Below are 23,318 nucleotides of genomic sequence, written 5' to 3'. Positions count from 1 at the left end.
ATGGTCCACTCTCAACACTTTCCTTCAATAATTTTTTAAAAACCATTGTTAAATTTTTTCCATACTTTTTTATAATACAGAAAGTTAATTCGATTCCATAATTGATAAAATTTTTCACATTTGTCTAATGTATACTGTGACTGTGCATCTTCACGTGCTGTTAAATGCCGATTTAAACATGACAACTGAGGATCGTGGCTTTTCCTCCTTTCTTGGAGCTCTTGGATAAAATTCATCTGCTAATGTGAATTCAGGTTTCTACACAGTTCATTTCATACTAGTTAAGAGATAGTTGATGTGTGCATGACGAAACTTATGTCTAATCTTTAGTTTTAGGTGGTAGTGTATATTCACAAACCCTCCCCAAAATAGAATGCTGAATTATATGCTAATATTTGTGTATTTTGTTTCCTTGATGTATTATACTTGCTGCATGTACATTAAACATTTTGTACTAAGCATTAGTGGTCTTATTTTATCCTTGATGAAAAGTTGCTTGATTCAGGTTGCACGCTGAACTAACAAATATGGTAAATGTGTGTTCCTTAACACCTAAAATACTAATATGAAAATGGTTTTGAAGAAATCTTAATTTCAACTCATATAAAGTTGAATACATTTTATTTTTTTAAAAAACATGACACGCTTTAGAAGACAACAGCTCTTAAAGTGGCACAGTGCAGCAGTGGTACTGGCGGTGTCACTGATTGGACTTATGATGGCCAATGCCTGTTTTCTCACGTGTCAAATGGAAACATTACCATCTTCTCACACCTGTGTGATGGCAACAGGATGATATCAGCATCAAGTGAACTCACATGTATAAGTCTATAAGAGGTAAGTGCCAAATGCAAGCTGCTAACTATGACTGATAGAAACCTTAAGTCAGCTTCTAAATCATTTTTATTAGATTTACATACTAGTTTTCAGGGGATTAAAAATGTCTCATATTTACAGCTTATGGAGATTCTGTTCAATTTCCTATCATTATATAACATCTCCAGTTTTGATAAACTAATACATTGGATTACCTCTGAAATGTTGCATGACTGCTTTGAAAATTGGGGCTCTTCAATTTTTTTAGTTAGTTCACTTGGCTCTTCCTTTAAGCAAAGCAGCTTTTATGTAGGAGCAGCATTTGTTTTTTTTAATTGTAGGAATGGGGAACTAAAATTATATCAGTGTCATTAAAGTACCTTTTAAAAGCATATTTTAGTGCAAACCAAACTTTTAGGTTGTTTTTAAATAGGTCACCTTATTGTAAGTCACATTTTCCATACTGTCAGTTATTTTTCCAAAACACAACTAAAACCAGATTTTCACGCCCCAACACCTGGCTTTACTACGTGACACATCCTGGTGTTTTCTGTTCTGCGTTGTGCTAATGCTGTCCTATTTTCTTTCATTAAAAATAAAGGCAGGTGTTGAAAAAGACCAAAACCCCAACTCCATAATTATTAGAGCTCTACCAAAAATACTTCATTTCCTGTTGCTTTCTTGGTTCTTGTTGGGCACACAAGGCCTCTATGTTCCTAATCTGCCCTCCTACCCCGCTGCCATGTATATATATAACGTTTTCTCAAACCACTGGGACTACACCCCATCGCCTGCCTCCAGCGACGGTTCATTTGCATCACCAGTCCTTATGGTAGACGCCTTTTCCTGCCCACTCCCTTTCTGCCCCCAGGCTGAGGGAAGAGTCCCTCAGCTCCCCAACCCCCACCCCCAGTCTCCCCTTGCATACCTCCACCAATCATAGTTCTGAATCCTACTTGAGGTCATGACACTTTCTGAACCATCTTATTATCTCCAGTGTTTTTCCCACTGCCTACCTAAGATTTCAATTAGTGTTCAATGCCAGATTGCATTTTGGAAAAAAGTTCAAAAGTGATAGACTAAATTTTCCCACATCCCTGGAATCTGTGCCCTGGAAAAAGGGAGAGAAGAATTTAAAGGAGGCATATGTGATTATACATAATAAACAATTTTCCTAGAAATAAAAGGAAAATTTATTTTTATATCAACTTTTAAAAAGTCAAATATGTATTACAGTAGTCCCTCTATATCGCAGTTCACTTACTGCAAGATTTTTAATAATATATTTAATTATTTATCGTGGATTTTTTGCTATATCGCGGGATTTTGAGGTACTGTATACGTATGTTGTTAAAGTTATGTAGGTTTAAGAGTGTAGAATATGTTTAAGAACATAAGTAGTGTTTATGAAAGTGTGGAAAAGGTTAATAAGGGAGTGGGAAAGGTTAATAAGGGACTGGGAAGGGTTTATAAGTGTGTGGGAAGGGTTTATAAAGCCTTAAAATATATATAAATACTAAAATAAATGTAAGGTTCCTACTTCGCAGATTTTCACCTATCGCGGGGGGTTCTAGAATGTAATACCTGAGATAAGTGAGGGAATACTGTATATGAAAAGTAGCAAACAACACTATTATAAGGCATTTCTTCTTTAAAAATTTACACATAAACATGTATTTTAGGAAATTTATCATTAATAAAACGAATGTTTCCTTTCAGAAACATTACCAAGAACACAATTTCTAGCCAAACTCCTTTTAGTTGCTACTTTTTTTTGAAAACAAAAGTATTTACTACTTAATTAAGTAGAGAGAAAGCTGAAGCTTTCTTTCATCCAGATACATTGCATGTATATATGTTGGAAGATCTACTAGGGAATTAGATTTAACTTATTTCAGTCATAAATGATAACAGGTTTCCACAAGTGCTATCAGTATAGGGTGTGGGACTGGAAATTTCCCTTCTGGTATTTAGAAGTGATAGTAAGTTGAAATATGTGACTGCTTTTTGAAGCACAGTCCTAAATATCAATACTTTTGCCTTTTTCCACCAAGAAGTTATCAAAAAGAAGCATAGCAAAACCTGAGTGAATTTAGTACTATTAAACAGCAGTGTTCAAGATAAACGTTTACACACATATGAAAATATGTAACTACAGACACAGTGATAATTCTAATTTAAACAAAATATTTTAATGAAAATGTTAAAATCATAAATATTTTATATTTTTATGGATATGTATGTTGCAAACTTAAGGTAAATCAACACAGGATAAAAACACAAAAGGTTACATACAAATCCTGTATAGTTTATTTCTGGTAAAACATATAAGCTCTTTTCTACTATAATACAAATACATTAATTCCTCTATGAACCCGTAGAGATTTATCACCTAAATACATTACCTATTTTAGGGGTCAGAATGCTTCACATTTTCATAAAATACACATAAGATTTCAATAAAGTGCTTTTTCTTAGAATATGTATATCCTAAGAAATTCAAACAAATTAAAAAAAAGAATATCATTTCTTTGTCCTGCCATAATCTTTCTCATTCCTATAGTCATAAGCTAAATTACTTAGGCATTAGCCTATAGTGACCAAAAGCTATTTCTTTAAGGAAACTGCTGTCTGTTTAGTCTCTTGTTCTAGCATACTAATGCAAGATGCTTATCGTCAAAGGAAATTCTGGAAGTATTCTGGAAGTGATATTGTATTAATAATATCAAATTTAATACAACAAGCAAATAGAGCGATGCAGAGAACCCCACAAACAGTGATACATAAATTACGACATGGCTGTGCCAAACCATTATTTTTACTAGTCTAAATACAATGTGGTTTTCCACTGCACATCCAAGTTTGACTTTGGTGAACATTTAATACAATAGTGAAACCATTCCCTCTTGCAGAAATAATATAGTCTTTAATATCAAATTCTCAGAGATTATTGCTCCAGTACTAAGGAATAATTTTTCTTTATAAAAAGCTCAATGGTTGTGATTTCTGGAAAATCTTTTCCAATATTTCAAAAATCAGGATAACAAAGTTTATTTTAAAATAAGGATTATGATTTAGAGTCAAGGTAGAAATCTCTATACATTTCAATTATTGACAGGACAGATACAAAATCATTGTAAGATAACATAAATGCTCTTGCTTAGAGTCTTCATCTTATTATTTGGCCACGGTTACTTCAAGTTGGAACAGTATCACTAGTATTGCTGTCTTTGAGCATTTTGATTCTGGAAAAAAGCTTTTCCAAATTCATATGTACTGATCATAATGGCACAAGCAGGAGCAATTTTAATTAAACGGGGAATTAGGCCTGCAAAGAGAAGAGGAAAAAAATTAGAACAAATCTTACCTTATTTTTTAAAATATAAATTATTTGGTTTAATTCTGATAATGACCAAAATAAAAGTGTTACATCAAATATTGTGCCATAAACTGGTATCAAAGAACAAGACAAACTTACTCCCCAAATCCTCACTTTAACTCCATGTTACTTTATACAGAAATTTTATCTTAAAACATTTTTAAACTTAAATGATGTTTAGGAGGAAATCATAAATGTGAAATATTTTCAATTATTTCCTTCTGAAAAGTTAATTTAGGAAGGATAAATTTAAAAAGTAAAAGTAATTTTATTCACTGATTTGGTAAAGCAAACATTTTTACCTGTAAATAATCCAGAAAACCCATTCTTAGCAACAATGTTCTTCATTATAGCCCAGGTTGATGTATGCAAAGGTGTAGAAACTGTTAAAAAAAAAAAAATTATAAATTACTACTTAATTTCGAAGTGGCGTTTGGGATTCATTAAAAGGAAAAATTAGAAAAAGGTTTTAAGTTTAAAGGTTTATAGGACCAGATATAAAAAGGAGGAATATACAGAAGGCTTCGGATAATGTCTGTTTCTTAAACTTGGTAGTGGATATTCTTCATACTTTTTTCACATCTTAAAAACTCTCATAATGAAAAAGATTGAAGATGTATAAAAATATTCATGGGGTTCCCAAAGCCAAAGAGAGGTCCTGATAACCATTTTTCATTAAATTTTTATTGCACACCTAAAAATTATTTTCTAAAAAGAGATTCTGAATAACCATTCTTCCTAGTAAAATCCTGCTTTATTAAAAACTTTCTGCGTACATGTGCCAGTCTTGGAATAAATTAGTCCTGTCTCCTCCACAGGGAAGATTTATCCTTTAACAGTAGCATCTCACAAATTTGCAACCAGTCAAATAACTGGAACATATGAAACATTAATTTATATTTTAAAAAGCAGCAAAACTAAATCTCATTGAGGTTCAAAGATAAAGCTGAAGAAGGAGCAGTAAATACACAAAGTTTACTTATCTTCATTTTACACAATGATTCTAAGCAGCTGGGTGAGCCCACAGACTACTAGATGCAATCACTAAAAAAGTCTAAGTAGTAGGCACACCAACATGTGAACATAGATAGCTGACACACGGAAGATTTCAGACTTCATTTGAGATGAACTTGATGTGTGCAAACACTCCTGTATTTCCCTCACTAGCTTCGAGTGAACTGCATTACAAAACTCATGTACATTAATGATAACTCTGGCTCATTAAGAAAGAGTAAGTTACACATTATTAAGCATGCCTAAGAAAAAAGGGAAAGATTAGAGAAAGATGTATTTCAAAAATGGCTTTTACAATTTTGCCACTTAATGGTGTGGGGCTCCTCATTCTTGTGATGTGCTCTAGGATAATGTATGTTGGCAAGTGTAGCTGTATTTTATTCATTTTAATTGCTGTATGGTTTTACATTATATGGATTACCACAATTTACCCATTTCCCTGCCAGGGATATTTATGTAGCTTCTAAATTTGGGGGATTAAGAATCCTTCAATGAACATCCCTGTACATGTGCAAAAGCTTCTCTAGGACACATATCTAGGAGTGAACCTGCTTGTTCAAAAAGCCTTTCTTGATGTTGCCAGATTAGCTTCCAAAGCAGCTGTTCCAAATTTATAGTCGCACTTGCAAGGCATGGAAGTTCCCATTGCTCCACATCTCCCCAACAATCCAGGGCATATAAAAATGTTCTCTTACTGCTGTTCTAGTTGGCATTTTCCTCATCAAGATTAAGAATGAGCATTTTATAGAAGCTTATTAGTCAAGTATATTTTTAAATGATTTTTAATTTATGTTTAAGTATTTTAAGATACTGAATACAAGGCGTCCCCCAAAAAAATGTATACACACTTTAAATAATTAAAAGTCGGTGTTTATTAAAATACATTTCATTTTCAAAATGTAATAGAATCTACAGACATTATTTAATTGTTTTGTCAATGCCTGTTTTCAAACTGATGTCCGTTCTGGTCCAGGGACTACTGACAACGCGAAGCAATGGAATTGCAAACATCACGAAACATTTCATTTGGTATTTGCGTGCATTCTCGTTCAATGGCTGCTCTCAATTCGGCAACTGTTGCAGGTTTCGTAATGTAGACTTTGTCTTTTAAGTATCCCCATAAAGTCTAGTGGTGTGAGGTCTGGTGAACACACAGGGTATTCTATGAAACCCCTTCGTCCAATCCACCTGTTTGGCAAGATCTCATCAAGGTAGGATCTAACATCATGATGGTAGTGTGTGTGGGGGGCCCATCTTGGTGTTTAATGATGTTTGTGATTCCATTGTTTTGTGTTATCAGCAGTGCCTTGACCAGAATGGACATCAGTTTGAAAACAAGTGTTGACAAAACAATTAAATAATGTCTGTAGATTCTATTAAATTTTTAAAATGAAATTATTTTAATAAACACCGACTTTATAATTATATAAAGTGTGTGTACATTTTTTGGGGACACCCTGTATGTTCAGAGAAAAAGAAGTTTAACCTGTGAAAAACAGGTAGATCGGAGCCAGGTTTATACAATTATGCACTCATCAATCAGGTAAAGGTTACCTCTACTATAGGATATAGCAGATATTAAACCCTAATGGGCCTCTCCACTAGGTTAAGAGCTCTTCGAGGACGTGGCTACCTCCTCATTTGTCTGAATACAGCAGCACAGTGCCCGACACCAAGTAGGCACTCAATTGGCAGTAGACCATTTAATGGGTGAAGGATGGGAGATATGTTTTCAGTGCATTGATACAGAGATCATTTTGTTGCATGGAACTGATCATCATTTTTTTTTTTCCAACTAAATTACATCTTCTATTGAAGACACATTCTTTATTGGTTGTATGCTCTACACTATATATTTAAAATAACACAAATATTCAGGACTGCAGTTTTATAATTTAGTTCAGAGACAATATTTTGTATATTTCTTAACAAGCTTTATCAAGCACATTTATGAGAGTAACTTCCAGTTACTATGATTTTTCTCCATATAGCAAATGAACAAACAACACTGATTTATTTCAAATAATGGATACTGTATATGGCTCTACTGTATTCTAAACTTAGTTATATTAAGATATTAATTTCAGTATTAAAGGAGATTCTGCAAAACCCATAGACAAAATTTAAAACCCTGACACACAGACTACAGATAATTACTCAATTTTCTGCAGCAAACGGTGTGATGAAGGGAGGTGGGGGAGCTTGCTTGAAAGACCATGACCTGAACAAAAGGCCTGTAGTACACCAGCAGGTCCTGCTGCCTTAGTGACTGAGGGGCATTTTCACATCTTCAGAAAACACAGATTCTGCCAGAGCAGCCCTGTCTTAGCTACTGAGCCAGACACTTCAAAGGGTAAGAAGTGGAGAGAAAAGAAGCTGCCAGAGGGGAAGAAGTAAACAGCACTCACCCCAGGGTCTGGGTTGTTCTTGGGAGACAGTGAAGACTACAGCTGTTCTAAACAGCAGCTATGGGGGTATCCAAGCTCCAGCACACATGACAGAGGGACAGGCAACACAATGACTTCTTGTTTTTGGGTTGCACTAATTTGGAGGTATTTATGTCTCCATCATGGTTGAAGAAGTAGCTTGGAAGCAGGTGAGCTGCAAGTGCCTGCTGCTCTTGAACTGTTCAGCAGCTCTTCCAGTAACTTTACCTGCTCCGCTGGAAAGCTGAGGCAGGGCCTCCAAAGCCTGTTTAAAACTAGACTTGGTTTCAGGAGTCAGGTGAACAGCCACAGTATCCCTCAAAGCACAGATTTCAAGCCTTGCCTGTTATGCTCCATTTTTACTAAAGGATGAAACACACTGCCTGAGTCAACTGAGCTCTTCAGAAACTGCTTCCACCACCTTTGAAAGAGCCAATTCCTTGGAAATAGTAAACACCTCTGTGGGTACTACAATTACATTCACCATGCTTCTTTCAGATAGTTTCTGACACCTGTTGGAAGCAGGCAGTCTTTCCGATCAAAATAGCCTGCGTAAATTCCAGGTTCTGAGGAGCCAACGATGGGATCTGTTTTCAGCTCAATGTAATTTTCACAGTCTTTGGTCTAAATCTTTCAATAAGGTCATGCTAACCCTGGGCTCAAACAGAAGGAGGGCAGAGAGGACGAGAGACGCTTGGGGAGAATTTGGGGTGGTGGCTTTGAGGAGAGAACTGAGGGAGCAGTGGACTAGGTGCCAGTGCTGACTCTTTCCCCTTACTGCAGGCAGACCATTCCCCTCCAAGTGGGTCAGCTTGAGGGGAAGCAAAAGCCCTGCCCGCCCATCATATTTTCTTTTTTGCTCGGAGATAAAGGATTTGGTATAGGTGAGCTATGGAATGGAGGAATCCACTGTAACAGAGCTGATTTACTTCTTTCATGGGGATAAATAACATACAATAAAAATGAGGGAAAATAGGCTTTTATCACTCAAAAGTTTAGTTTGCAACAGAAACATATCTTGCTAAAAATAAATGATTCATAGCTGAAGCAGAGTAACAAGTAAACGTGGCCAACAATAATCATGGAAAATTAAGACCCAAGGCTTACTTAAGGTTTATGCTTTTGGGTTTCAATAGAGAAACGTTAATTAGAGAAAAAGCAGTGATGGGTAGAGTTAAACTGAGTGAAAGAAGATGGCTCTCTGGTGTCATTCCCAGTGAGGATATATAATCACCTAAACATTTTCAAAATATACAAGCTAGAGCCCCCCTTACATCTATTAAATCAAGAGTCCACTGGGGGTGATGCTCAGCTTTGGGTGTTGTGGAAAAAGCACCCCAGGTGACTCCAATGACTGTTTACCTAGGTAATGGATCTCTGACTTTAGTGTGCATGAGACTTACCTATAGAGGTTCCCACTTTTTCCCTCATTGTCACTATTATGATGACCACCACCACCACTACCACCACCTGACTGCCATAGTCATCAAACATTTATGACAAATTACACCAAAGACATCATTCCTACTACATTAAGAGGTTTATTTAACAGGGGTAAAAAACAGGAATTCTGGTGAGCTGAAAGGAAGACGAAACAAAATAATTTCGAACTATCAAGAGAGGAATGATGATAGGGCTTAAGTAGCTAAAAGGCTCACACCTAAACCAGGGGAGTAGAAGAACCCTGATAATAAACTTTGATTATCTCTCAGGTTTTAATTTGCTTCTGCTAAGAGGGAACTAGACTTTGGTTAAGTCAAGAACAGAGTTGTGACTAATATTCACGAGACTCCTTTTCAGAGGTTTAAAATCAATGTTTCTTTCAACATTAGAATACCCATTTTATTTTGTATCCAAATATTCTGGTGGGTTAGAATAATATATTTACATTACAATAGGCTTACACAGGCTTATATGACACAATTTTGAAATGAATAATTTCCAGTGGGTTTGCTATATTTTCTACAGATAATATTGACAGAATGGATCTAGTGGACCCAACTAAGAGTATACTTTTGTTCTAGAAGAAATTACAGGTTATAAAGAAGTAAAAATAGGTGGGATAATAGGTAGGAAAAAACATCAAAAGAAGGGAAGTAAAAATTAATAGAAAAAATCAAATAAAATGTATATGCATATAATGAAACAAAACACACTAAGAGAAATGGTTTCCCAGTAATTTACTATCCTTCACCCTCACCTGTACAGATTTATTTGGGGAAAAAAGAATACTTCTGTAATTTAATCTTCTATATAGAGCAGGTATAAGATTTAACTGATGGTAGTCAAAATAAATAGACTTCAAGATTTCTTAAATTTTTTGTTTAGAGTATTTTTCCCTGGGTATTCCATTCTAAGAGTATATTACTTTTAGTTAAAGGGGAAGATAGAGGGAAAATAATATTGTTACTGTTTCAGATATTCCTAAATTAGTATCTGGAAAGAAAAACAAAAATTTTCATGGCATCTTAAAAATGTTTTAAATTAATTAAACTTACTTTTATGACATTCGTAAGTCCAAAGTTGTGTCTGCTTTTGTGTTTTTACCACATCAAATGGCAAAGTCACAACAGCTGCAAACTATCGAAAAGGAAAATTGATTAATTTAAATCTGCCTTTAAATTTTTCCCTAAAATTATATTCTCTTAATTAGCACATTACTTAATAATTTATTCTTGTGTGTGGTGTAAGAAGGTAGTCCAGTTTGATTTTTCTCCATGTTTCTGTCCAATTTCTCAACATCATTTATTGAATGAACTATCTATAGCCCATTGTATGCACTTGCTTCCTCTGTCAAATAGACTCTAATTGTGTGGGTTTATTTCTGGGCTCTCTATTCTGTTCCATTAATCTGTGTGTTTGTTTTTATGCCAGTACCAGGCTGTTTTGATTACTATGGCCTTATAGTACAGTTTGATATTAGGTAGCATGATTCCTCCTACTTTGTTCTTCTTTCCCAGGATCGCTGTTGCTGAAACCCTTGTATGTTGCTGATGGGATTATAAATTGGTACAACTGCTATGGTAAACAGTGTGAGGGTTCCTCAAAAACTTAAAAATAGAATTACTATATAATCAAGCCATTCAGCTTTTGTGAACATACCTAAAGGAATTGAAAGCAGGGTCTTGAAGGTCTATTCATACAAGGAGGGGGGCTCCAAAACAGCAGAATTTATTTATAAAAAATTGTGTATTTATTCTTACATGTTTAAACTTCAGTCACCTTCAAAGTAGTCTCTTATTTGATGCAATACATCTATAGACACGTTTTTCCCACTGCTCAAAACAGTTTTTGAACTTGTCAATTTTGATGCCTCTTAGTGCTTCTGCCATTTTTTTGTCTCACCTCCTCCACATCAGCAATCTGTTTCCCTTCCGAGGACTTTTTCCATCCAGGGAAACAACAACAAAAAAATCATTGCTCAGGGTGAGACTGAGTGAATAGGGAGGGTGGGGCACAGGAGCCATGCTGTTTTTGGTCAAAAATTGCTGAACACTCAGCGTGGTGTGGGCAGGTACACTTGTAGATCAACCATTACGAAATGGACAAATGTGTGGAAAGAATCTTCAAAAAAAAATCCACTGAAGCCAAACACAGCCTCTCACAACAACACCAGCTGGTACACTGATATAGATGGGTTCCTAGGACACTCACCTAGTGGGGGAAGCCTGTTCTACAAGAGGCCTGCACTCCAGAAGATAACTCTGGTTTTTTGGGGGGTCCCCCCTCATATATGTAATATAATAAAAGCAGACACAAAGTGAATTTTAAAATATTTAAATAGCTAGCAATTTATTTCAACATAGGATAGTAAATATTTAGAAAATTTAAAGCATTACAGCTCAAAAGTGCTATTTCAATAGACATGAAATGTTAACATTCTATGTTTTAATAAGACCATTATCATTATTCTGGCATATTAACAACAACAACAACAAAAAAGAATAAACTTACAGAACCAGACAATGCCCCTGAAGTAAAGTTGATCATAAATGTTGGTTCACGTAAACCCAGCTTCTTACACAACCACTTCTTCAAAACTTCATAGTTATACCAGTACATTGCTATAAAAACAGAATGAAATGAATGCATAATTAGAAATGAAATGTGGCCTTTAAAGAAAATATTTATGAGGTTATATATTAAAGGAAAGGAGACATTCCAACCTATACACATATTTATTTCTGTTTAGACACATACTAGGTGACATTTAAAAAAAAAGGAACCAAGTTCTCAGAAATGTGCTAGAAGTCTTATAAACAAACAAACAAAGACTGCATCAGTGAAATAGGACTTTAATTCCAAAACCTGCAGAGACAGTAGGAGAAAGGAAAAGTATAGGCCAGTCCCATTCATGAATATAGGTGTAAAATCTTACAAAGATTAAATAATAAAGAGCAACTAAAGCCAGAGGTATTTCATAAAACATCATACACTATGACTAAACTGACTTATCTGAGGAAAGCAAATGTAGCAAATATAATAAACCCTTTAGATGCCATTTATCACATTGACAGAATCACAGGATCATGTTTGTTTAAAGGAAACAAATTTCTTGGAAAATGGGGGGTTAAAAGAGAACTACTTTAACTTGATAAAGGATATGCATCAAGAACATGATGCTGAGAAAACTATCCACCTGCAGGGGGAAATGAAACTGAATACTTATTTCACTCCATAACCACAAATCAATTATGGATAAATGAAAGGCCAATGAAACAGTGCCCAACCTCTGTAGTAATAAGGAAAATGTAAGTTAAGGTGAGATAACAACTTTAACTTACTAAACAAAAATTAAGAACTTAAGGCAACAAAAGTACCAGGGAGGGTATGAAGTGAAGTTGGTCGGTATGTAGATCCATACACCCACATTAAAAAAGTTTATATTACCTAGTAAAATTTTAAATATATGAACCAGCAAATCTAATATAGGAGAGATTCTTGTATATATACACTAAGAGACTATTAAAAATATTCAAAGAAACACTGTTTACTCACACATAAACATGAATAAAAATAAAACAGCTATACATAAAAATAAGAATAAACTTTAATTTTGCTTTGTGGTTACTGACAGACAAAATAAACCATTTCACCAAAATGAAACTGGCAGGGAGTGTGGAGGAGATCTGAGAGGGCTGGCTGGGCTCCCATGGGTGGGAGCTGATGTTCTGGAGGGAGATTTCAGCGGCTGGAGGGTTCCACCTAAGAAGTGTGGGGTCTAAACCCCAAGATGGCTCCTCAGCCTACAGTGCCGGAGCCAGAAAGGAACCCAGGTAATTCCATGTGAAAAGCAGCAGGGTTTCTGTCTGCCAGAGATAGACAGCTGGAGATTCAGAGAGCCTGCTAAAGGGCCAATGCATAATATTTCATTTGCAGCCACTTACCCTTGGCTCTGGCAAGGGAGGGCAGAGTGAACTAGAGACACTTGAGGAGAGTCTGGGGTTGGTGGCTTTAGGGAGAGAACTGAAGGGAAAGCTGCCAGGATCCCCATGCTGAGTCATTCCCATACTGCAGAAGCCATCTTTCTCAGGCAGAGCACTCCACTACAAACGGCATCAGTCTGAGGGGAAGCAATAGCCCCATCCACAGAAATTACTCTGCTACACCCTGCAGAGCTCTATGAGACTTCAGCTGACCGCACCCAGTGTCCAGTGCTGATAAAAGCTGGCCTTGGTGGGCAGCCTGGTTCTTTCTATAAACAAACAGGCCCAGCAGAGGGACCCACACACAGAGGATCATTGATAGCTGAAAAAAAAGTTGACCAGGGCCAGTTACAAGCAGTGTCAGACAAAGGCCAGCTCCAGACTCTTTGTAGATCTACCTAATACATAGGTAGCAGCCAAAATGGGAAGACAAATAAACAGAGCCCAAATAAAAGAACATTAGAATTCTCTAGAAGAGCTATATGAAATAGAGGCAAGAAATTTATCAGACTTGAGAGTAATGATTATAGGGTACTCAACAGCATGAAAAAGACATAGAAATAATAAAAAAAGGACCAGTCAGAAATAAAGAATGCAATATTTGACATAAATAATACACTGGAAAGAATAAACAGTAGGTTAGATGAAGCAGAGTATCACATCAATAATTTGGAAGACAAAGTAGAAAAAAATACCCAGGCTGACCAACAAAAAGAAAAATCAATTTAAAAAAATGAGAACTTAAGAAACATTTTCCACAACATGAAATGTAACAACATTCGCTTCATGGGAATACCAAAAGGAGAAGAGCGAGCAAGGGATCAAGAACGTTTCTGAAGAAATAATGACCTAAAAGTTCCCGGATCTGGTGAAGGAAAAAGACACACAAGTCCAGGAAGCTCAGGGAGTCCCAAATAATTTGGACCCAAAGAGGCCTATACCCAGACACATCATAATTAAAATAGCAAGGCTTAAAGACAAGGAGAGCATCCTCAAAGCCACAAGAGAAAAGCAGATAGTTCCCCACAAGAGAGCACCATTTAGAGTGTTATCTGATTTCTCAACAGAAACATTTCAGGCCAGAGTGGACTGAAAGGGAGTGCCATGAAATACTCAAGGTGATGAAAAGCAAAGACCTACAATCAAGGCTACTTTACCTGGCAAGGCTATCATTTAAAATCAAAGGAGAAATAAAGAGCTTCCCAGACAAGAAAAAGCCAAAGTAGTTTGTTAACACCAAACCAGTACTGCAACAAATGCTAGAGGGCTTGCTTTAAGAAGAAGAAAGAGAAAAAATGAAAACAAAAATGAAAAAACAGAATAGTTTAACAATAAAATATCACCAAATATGTATCTATCAATAATCACCTTAAACATAAGTGGCTTAAATGCTTCAACCAAAAGACATAAGGTAGCTGAATAGGTAAGAAAAGAAGACCCATATATATGCTGCCTCCAAGAGACCCATCTCAGACTGAGAATAAAGGGATGGAAAAAGATTATTTCATGCAAATGGAAAGGAAATAAAAGCTGGGGTAGCAGTAGTAATAGATGACAAAATAGACTTTAAAACCAAGGCTATAGTAAGAGACAAAGAAGGACACTACATAATGATAAAAGATACCAATGCAACAAGAAGTTATAACTGTAGTAAACATTTACGTGCTCAACAAAGGCGCACCTAAATATGTAAAGCAAATCTTGATGGACATAATAGAGAGAGATAAATACAGTCATAGTTGGGAATTTTAACACCCACTTACTTCAATGGATAGATCTTCCAGGGAGAAAATCAACAAGGAGACAGTGAGTGGCCTTAAATGACACACTAGATAAGATGGATTTAATTTATATCTTCAGAGCAATTCACTGCAAAGTAGCAGAATATACATACTTTTCAAGTGCATATGGAATGTTTTCTAGGATAGACCCCTTGTTAAGAACAAAAACAACTCACAATAAATTTAAGAAGATTGAAATCCTATCAAGTATATCTTCTCTAACCCACAATGTTATGACACTAGAAATCATTACAACTGAAAAATACACAGACATGGAAGCTAAATAACATGTTATTAAAGAATGAATGGGCCAACAACAAGACCAATGAGAAATCAAAAGATACCTTGAGATAAATGAAAGTGAGGACACAACAATCCAGAATCTGTGGCACACAGGGAAAGCAATCCTAAGAGGTAAATTAATAGCTTTCCAGGCCTATCTAAAACAAAAAGCAAAACAAAACAAAAAAAAAACACCCCACAAGAAAAAACTCAAACAATCTAACTTCACACTTAAAGGAACTTGAATAAGAACAACAAATAAAGCCCAAAGTGAGTAGAAGGAAGGAAATCATAATAAAGATTAGAGCAGAAATTAATGAAATAAGAGCCTAAAGAAAAATATAAAAGATCAATGAATCCAAGATCTGGTTCTTTGAAAAGATAAACAATATTGACAAGCCTTTAACCAGACCCATAAAAGAGAGAGAGAGAGAGAGAGAGAGAGAGAGAGAGAGAGAGAGAGAGAGAGAGAGAGAGAGAGAGAGAGAGAGAGAGAGAGAGAGAGAAGAGGTCCCAAATAAATAAAATAAGAAACTAAAAAGGAGAAATAACAACTGACACCAATGAAATACAAAGGATTGTAAGAAAATATTATGAACAATTACATGCCAAGAAACTGGACAATCAGGACGAAATGAATAAATTCCTAGAAACATATAACCTTCCAAAAGTAAATCAGGAAGAATCAGAGAATCTAAATAAGACTGATTACGCCTAGTGAAACTGAAGTAGTAATCAAAAAAACTCCCAAACAAAAGCCCTACACTGAATGGCTTCACAGGTGAATTCTACCAAACCTTCCAAGAACAACTAACACCTCTCCTTCTGAGGCTATTTCATAAAATTCAAGAGGAAGGACTTCTGAACTCATTACATGAGGTCAGCATTATCCTAATTCTAAAACCAGTAGGAAAATAACAAAGAAAGAAGACTATAGGCCAATATCTGATGAACCTAAACGCTAAACTCCTAACAACAAAATATTGGTAACCCAGATCCAGCAATACATTAAAAAGATCATACACCATGATCAAGTGGGATTCATCTCAGGGATGCAAAGATGGTACAATATTCGCAAATCAATAAACATAAAACATCACATAAAATTAAAGACAAAAATCACATGATCATATCAATAGATTCTAAAAAAGCATTCGATAAAACCCAGTACCCTTTTATGATAAACTCTCAGCAAAATGGGAATAGAGAGAGCATACCTCAACATAATAAAGGCCATATAGAAGAAGCCAACATCATACTCAATGGGCAAAAACTAAAAGCTTTTTCCTTAAGATCAGGAACAAGACAAAGGTGTCCACTTTCACCACTCTTATTCAGCATAGTATTGGAAGTTCTAGTCACAACAATCACACAAGAAAAAGAAATAAAAGGCACCCAGACTGGAAAGAAGGAAGAAAAACTGTCATTTGCAGACAACATGCTAATGTTACACAGAAAACCCAACAGGCGCCACCAAAAAACTACTCATCTAAATAAGTGAGTTTTGCAAAGAAGCAGGATACAAAGTCATTACTCAGAAATCGATGGCATTTTTGTACACCAACAGTGAAATATCAGAAAGAGAAACTAAGAAAAAATCCCATTATCTATAGCAATAAGAAAAAGAAAATACCTAGGAATAAATTTAACCAAGGAGGTAAAAGACTTGTACTCAGATAATTACACGACATTGAAAAAAGAAATTGAGGAAGATGCAAAGAAGCGGAAGCATATATTGTGTTCATGGATTGGAAGAATTAACACCATTAAAATAGCCATACTACTCAAACCAATCTATAGATTCAAGGTAATTACTATTAAAATACCAATGACATATTTATATATCTAGAACAAATATTTCAAAAATTTATATCAAACCAAAAGACCCTGAATTGCCTCAGCAATCTTGAGAAAGAAGAACAAAGTTGGAGGGATCATGATACTTGGTATCAAACTATATTACAAGGCTACTGTAATCAAAAGTCTGGTACTGATATAAGAACTGGCATACAGATCAATGGAACAGAACAGAGAGCCTGGGAATAAACTCATGTCTCTATGTTCAAATAATATTTGACAAAGCAGGCAAGAGCATACAGTGGAGTGAAGACAGTCTCTTCAAAAAATGGTGTTGGGAGAGCTGGACTGGTACATGCAAAAAAAAAAAAAAAAAAAAAAGAAACTAGACCACATACCAGAATAGTTTCAGAATGTATAAAAGACTTAAATATAACTTGCAATACCATAAAAGTCCTAGTAAAATTTCAGTTATCCCACGTAGCGATATTTTTGCTGATATATCTCCTAGGGCAAGAGAAATAAAGGGAAAAGTAAACAAGAGGGATTAAATCAAATTAAAAAGCTTATGCATGAATAAAGAAACTATCATCAAAATGAAAAGGGAACTGACTGTATGGGAGAACATATTTTCAACTGATACTTTGGACAGGAGTTTAATCTCCAAAATATATAAAGAACTCACAACGACTCAAAACCACAAAGACAAACAAACCAATTAAAAATTGGGCAAAGGACCTGAACTTCTCCAAGGAGGATATACAGAGGGCCCATAGGCATATGAAAGAATGCTCAGCATCACTAGCCATCAGAGAGATGCAAATTAAACCCCATTGAGATATCACCTCACACCTGTCAGAATGTCCATCATTGAAAAATGAACAAACAAGTGCTAGCAAGTATGTGGAGAAAAGGGAACCCTAGTGCACTGTTGGTGGGGATGCAGCCTGGTGCAGCCACTGTGGAAAACAGTATGGAATTTCCTCGAGAAATTATAATGGAATTAAAATTAAAATTCTCAGTGATCCCACTGCTAGGAATACACCCTAAGAACCTCAAAACACCAATTCAAAAGAACCTATGCACCCCTATGTTCATAGCAGCATCATTTACAATAGCCGAGTGTTAGAAACAACCTAAGTGCCCATCAGTAGATCCGTGGATTAAAAAACTGTAGTACATTTACATAACGGAATACTATGCAGCAGAAAAAGAAGGAATTCCTACCTTTTGTTGACAACATGGATGGAAGTGGAGACTACTATGATAAGTGAAATAAGCCAGTCAATGAAAGACAAATACCATATGATCTCACTTACAAGTGGAATCTAATGAACAAAATAAGTAAAACAGAACCAGAGACATGGAAACATGGAACAGACTGACAGCTGTAAGAAGAGGGGCGAGGTGGGGAAAGGTGGAAGGAATGGGAAGGGAGTAGTCAAAGAACTTGTATGAATGACCCATGGACATGGACGATGGTGTGGGCACTGACTGTGGGAGGAGGGGGTGGGCTAGGTGGAGGGGGGCAAAAAGAGAAAAATTGGGGACCCTTGTAATAGAATAAACATTTTAAAATATTTTTTTATTTTTAAAACAATCAAAATAAAACTATTTTAAAAAAGAAGAAAAAATCAATATAGTAGCTACCAATGGGTATATTATAGTAGTAGAGAAGGGCTTCATGATTTTAAAAACTGCAGTGTTTTAGTTCATATACTGAAGTAGTGACTTCATCAGTGTTCATTTTATTAGTATACTTTATAATGTTACTTTCTCTGTGTCAAATATCATATAATACAAAAATAAAAAATATATTTGGTCTAGGAATCTATGATTAATTACACTATGTTTTTAAACTGATCACAAACTGTTGAAGAAAAATACTAATGAAAACAGAAAGAACATAGAGATGTGAATAAGAGAGCCCAAAAGTAAAGATAAAATACAAAGCAAAAAAGGAAGCAGAATGTTAATACAAAGGTTCTTGATAATTATTTCTTTCAGGTCTTGAAAAATCCCATGATACACAAGAGAAATAGTATTGAAGTATACACATTCTACAAGTTATTTGTTAGCTTTATAGTTCTTTTTCATGATTTTCACCCTTTTCATAATTCAACGATTAGCATAATCTTCCATCAGATTTATAATAGTCTTGTTTACAGGATACTCATTTAATGGGGAAGATTTTTGTCTTTGACAACTGAAGAAAGTAGGGGTCAGTATTATTCATAGGCAGCCTGAAATGTATTTTGTGATACAGTAGTCCCTCGCTATATCGCGGTTCACTTATCACGGCCTCACTGTATCGCAGGATTTTTAAAAATATTATATTTAATTAGTTATCGCGGATTTTTCACTATATCGCAGGATTTTGCGGTACTGTATACGTACGTTGTTAAAGTTAGGTAGGTTTAAGAGTGTAGAATAAATGTAAGGTTCCTACTTCGTGGGGGGCGGGGGAGTCTGGAACGTAATACCTGCAGTAAGTGAGGGAATACTGCTGATTTGTAGTAGTTTACTTACTTTACTAATTATGACTTAGACTTATTTAGAATAAGTTAGTTTGTATTATCTAAATATAAATGAATACCAATTAATGTCTGAAAAGAAATTAAACATAAGAAGAAAATAAAACCAAGCTTGAATTAGAAACTATTCATTCAATAAAGACCTATAAAGCTCTAAGAGCCCAACGCTGAACTAGGAGTTTGTGGTTACTAAAGAAGATAGCTCACCCTTAGCCTTAAGGGATTTAAATTTAGTTGATTTTAATGTAGTATATAAATAAGACAAAGCTACTTAAAATTTAGTAGTTACAGATAAGATGAACCCTACCTGAGAATGGTACATCTCTAAGAACAGTAGGAGCCCAGCCTCTCCAAAGGGAAATCCAACCATCTTCAGATACTTTCTTGCTGACAAACTGATGCAGTTCCTTATAAGAAAACTTCTTAGATTGCATGTTGGTTCTTATCAATTCTAATGGACTTATCACAGTTACTGCACCAACTAATACAAACAACCAAATATTAAAAAACAAAAACAGAGCCATGTACTATATGCAAGCACAATGCAAAATTAATAGTTCATGCATTTTATATTTTAAACTTCTATTCTAAAATATCTGCAAACCTTATAAATCAAATATCTAATGCCAACATATTGGTGCAGCTTTTTTTCTTTGGTAAGGGTAATTCTTAAACATCTGTTTCCATATACCTTACTCTTTCTGGTTTCAACTCTTTCAAGGGCAGTTCCAGAAATCTTACACATCAGCCAGAACTACTACAAAAACTTCACTCCAACTGCACAGACAAAAATGTCCTTCTGCATAGAGGCAAATTTCCTTCTGGTGAAACTCTGAATCTCAAAGACTCTAAGAAAAATGATTCAGAACTTTTGCATTAATCTGACATCAATCTGATGTCATCCTAATATCCAGAATCTAAAGTCTAAAATCATTCTAAAATCTCGGTCCAATATTCAACAGGGATGGGTTGATCCCATTTCTTTCTGAAGGCAATTACCATACCATATGACTTCTAGAGTATAAATATTAACAAATTAGTACAAACTACAAAGGTAAAATATATAGTCTGAATTTTATACAGATTCTCTTGAATGTCAAAATTTTAAAAGAAGCTTTAAACATAAAATGAAAATATAGTAAACTTACTACTTACATCTGGCCACAATTCCAGCAACAATTGGTATTCGGCTTTCATTTTCTCCTAATTTAGATTTCAAGAGAGCAGTTAATTGCTCATAGCAGGTAAAATAAGTAACTGTGGCAGGAATTGCCATTACTCTGTTAGAAATATACAAAAAAGATGTGTATAAAATTATTAAAATGCTTAAATATATCATTAATACAAGGTAAATTCTTTATATTTTATACAAGCTAAGAACCATAATGTATGAGCCAATGAGGTCAATTTTTCTTTTATTTTAAAAATTAACATAGTAGGCTGCAAAAAAATGTACAACAGGTATCCGACCTCCAGAAGCTTACATTCTAGATGTGAAAATAAGTTAGAGTACCAGTCAGATCATAAATAAGAAAAGGTAAATGAGGATACTTTTCTATCATAAGATGAAAATCACTCAAGTAAGAAGTACAAAAACAATTGTAAAATGTTTTTTAACTATGGAACGTATACCATACCTGCTTACAAAACTGGAAATAAATTACAATTAATGATGCCAGACTTACATATACTAGTATCGAGGAAATTCTGATGACATTCTTTCAAATGAAAATATCAGAAGGGAATTATTAACTAAGTTAAACAAAAAGTTGCAGGTGCTGTCATGTCATGAATATTAATGTAACAAGAAACTAGTCTATGTTGGACATTCACAGACCACACTACAGAACACCTAATGTTCTATAATGAAGTCTGATGATAAGAATTTTGAAATACAATTGACCGCTGGTCTTGGATCTACTACTAAGTTTATAAACTTAGGCAATGTTTAAAGTATATGCCTCAAAGCTGATTAATTTGTTCCATCAAAAGGTAAATTAGAAACAAACAAGGTATATAAGGGCAAGGTATTAGCTGCAATTTTTACTTAAGCCTTACTAGTGTTTCACATTAATTCACATAATAACTAATTAGTAGAGAACTATAATTATCTGGAAAAGTGTACTTGTCACAGTATCTCAGTATTTTAGCAAAATAAACAAAAAGTCATACACCAAATTCTCAATTTCTGAACATGAAAAGAAGTTACGCTTGTGCACCAAAGACAACACAAGCCTAGTTGTTCAAATCTTCTATATGGTCAGGAGAGCATTATCTGCATGCCTGACCTCTGGCCAACTCTAAGCAAGTTAGCCCTTGGAATATTCCCTATTATAAGGTTTTTCTCTATATCTGGAACACTAAATCAACTTGTCTAGGTTGATTTGTGCAAATGCTGTGATTTTTGATAAACATCAGCTTTTCTTCTAGGGGTATGGAGTTGTAATCATAGTTGGTCACAAACACAGAATGTGCTTATGCCATCAACCCTCAATGAAAGCCCTAGATTCCAAAATTCAAGTGTGATTGAAGGTAGAAACTCTGTTCACATGCTGCTGTAGTTCAATGCTGAAAGAATAAACGCATCCTGGGTGATGTCATGAGGGAGGACTCTGGAGTCTATTGCCTGGTCACCTTCTTTTGTGTCTTTTCCCCCTACCGATTGTGCTTTGTGTCATTCTGCTGTAATAAACTACAGACATTAGTGTAACCTTCTTTAGGTCCCACAAGACCTAGCAAATCATCAAATGTGTTGGTGATTGTGGAACTCATAAAACAATGCTTTAAAAAAGCCCTAATATTAAAAAATGCACAATTTTGTCTAATCATGCTGATTATAAAGCAAAACAAAACACCACCATCACTTAGTAAAAAACAGTAATACATTTCAACTTACAAGGTAGGGGGAAGGCCACTCCACAGGGATTTAATGCCCTCATTTCGAATGATTTTCAAAAAGGCATCCTAAAATTATAATAGAAAAAAGTAGTCAAAATATATCCCTAAACCTGATATATAAAAAGTTTATATTAATAATTGATTTGGTAATTTGATCCTCTCAAGTGTTCATTTCTAAAATATAAACTTCTCAGATTTATGTAAGGCCAATCTTTTCTTTTTTTAAAGAAATTTTCCCCAGGCCAGGTAGCTCAGTTGGTTAGAACATCATCCCAATATACCAACGTTGCAGGTTTGACCCCTAGTCAGGGTACATATAAGAACCAATGAACGCATACATAAGTGGAACAACAAACAGATGTTTTCCCTCCACCTCTTCCTATCTCTAAAAAAACAAAAAAAAAACAAAAACAAAAACAAAAATTGATGTTATTCTTCTCAGAACTACAATAACCCTAAAATTTGTATGGAACCACAAAAGACCCCTAATAATCAAAGCAATCTTGAGAAAGAAGAACAAAGCTGGATGTATCATGCTCCCTGACCTCAAACTACACTACAAAGCTACAATAATCAAAACACTATGGTACTGACACAAAAACAGACACACAGAATAAGGGAACAGAATAGAGAGGCCAGAAACTTAGTTTATATGGTCAACTAACCTATGACAAAGATGTAAAAATATATAATGGAGTAATGACAGTCTTTCAACAAGAGGTGCTGAGCAAACTGAAAACATACATGTAAAATATAAATAAAACAGGACCACTCAAAATGGGTTAAAGACTTAAATGTGAAACCTAAAACCATAATACTCCTAGAAGAAAACACAGGAAGTAAACTATTTGACATCAGTCTGAGTAATGTCTTTTTGAATACAGCCTCTTGGGCAAGGGAAACAAAGGCAAAAATAAAACAAAACAAATGAGATTTAATCAAACTAAAAAGCTTCTGCACAGCAA

The 23,318-nt window shown here is 35.0% G+C and overlaps 1 protein-coding gene across 5 annotated transcripts in view; it reads right to left on the bottom strand.

Annotated features, from left to right (window-relative positions):
• Positions 1-2,986: 2,986 nt before the first annotated feature.
• Positions 2,987-23,318, bottom strand: part of SLC25A40 (solute carrier family 25 member 40) — a 56,408-nt gene continuing 36,076 nt past the window's right edge. For all 5 annotated transcript variants that reach the window (XM_090286708.1, XM_090286706.1, XM_090286710.1 and 2 more), the window contains 7 exons: positions 22,352-22,419; positions 20,611-20,735; positions 19,763-19,936; positions 11,590-11,699; positions 10,134-10,215; positions 4,498-4,578; positions 2,987-4,144 (listed from right to left, as the gene is read on the bottom strand). In XM_090286708.1, coding sequence (XP_090142834.1) covers positions 4,032-4,144; positions 4,498-4,578; positions 10,134-10,215; positions 11,590-11,699; positions 19,763-19,936; positions 20,611-20,735; positions 22,352-22,419 — 753 coding nt within the window. In that variant the 3' untranslated portion in view covers positions 2,987-4,031. The remainder of the gene's footprint in view (positions 4,145-4,497; positions 4,579-10,133; positions 10,216-11,589; positions 11,700-19,762; positions 19,937-20,610; positions 20,736-22,351; positions 22,420-23,318) is intronic.

The sequence above is a fragment of the Furipterus horrens genome, unplaced genomic scaffold (assembly GCF_987537825.1).
Source record: "Furipterus horrens unplaced genomic scaffold, mFurHor1.1.pri manual_scaffold_9, whole genome shotgun sequence".
NCBI lineage: Eukaryota > Metazoa > Chordata > Mammalia > Chiroptera > Furipteridae > Furipterus > Furipterus horrens.
The sequence above is the reverse complement of the archived record's forward strand: the minus strand, read 5'-3'. Positions and strand labels throughout refer to the sequence as shown.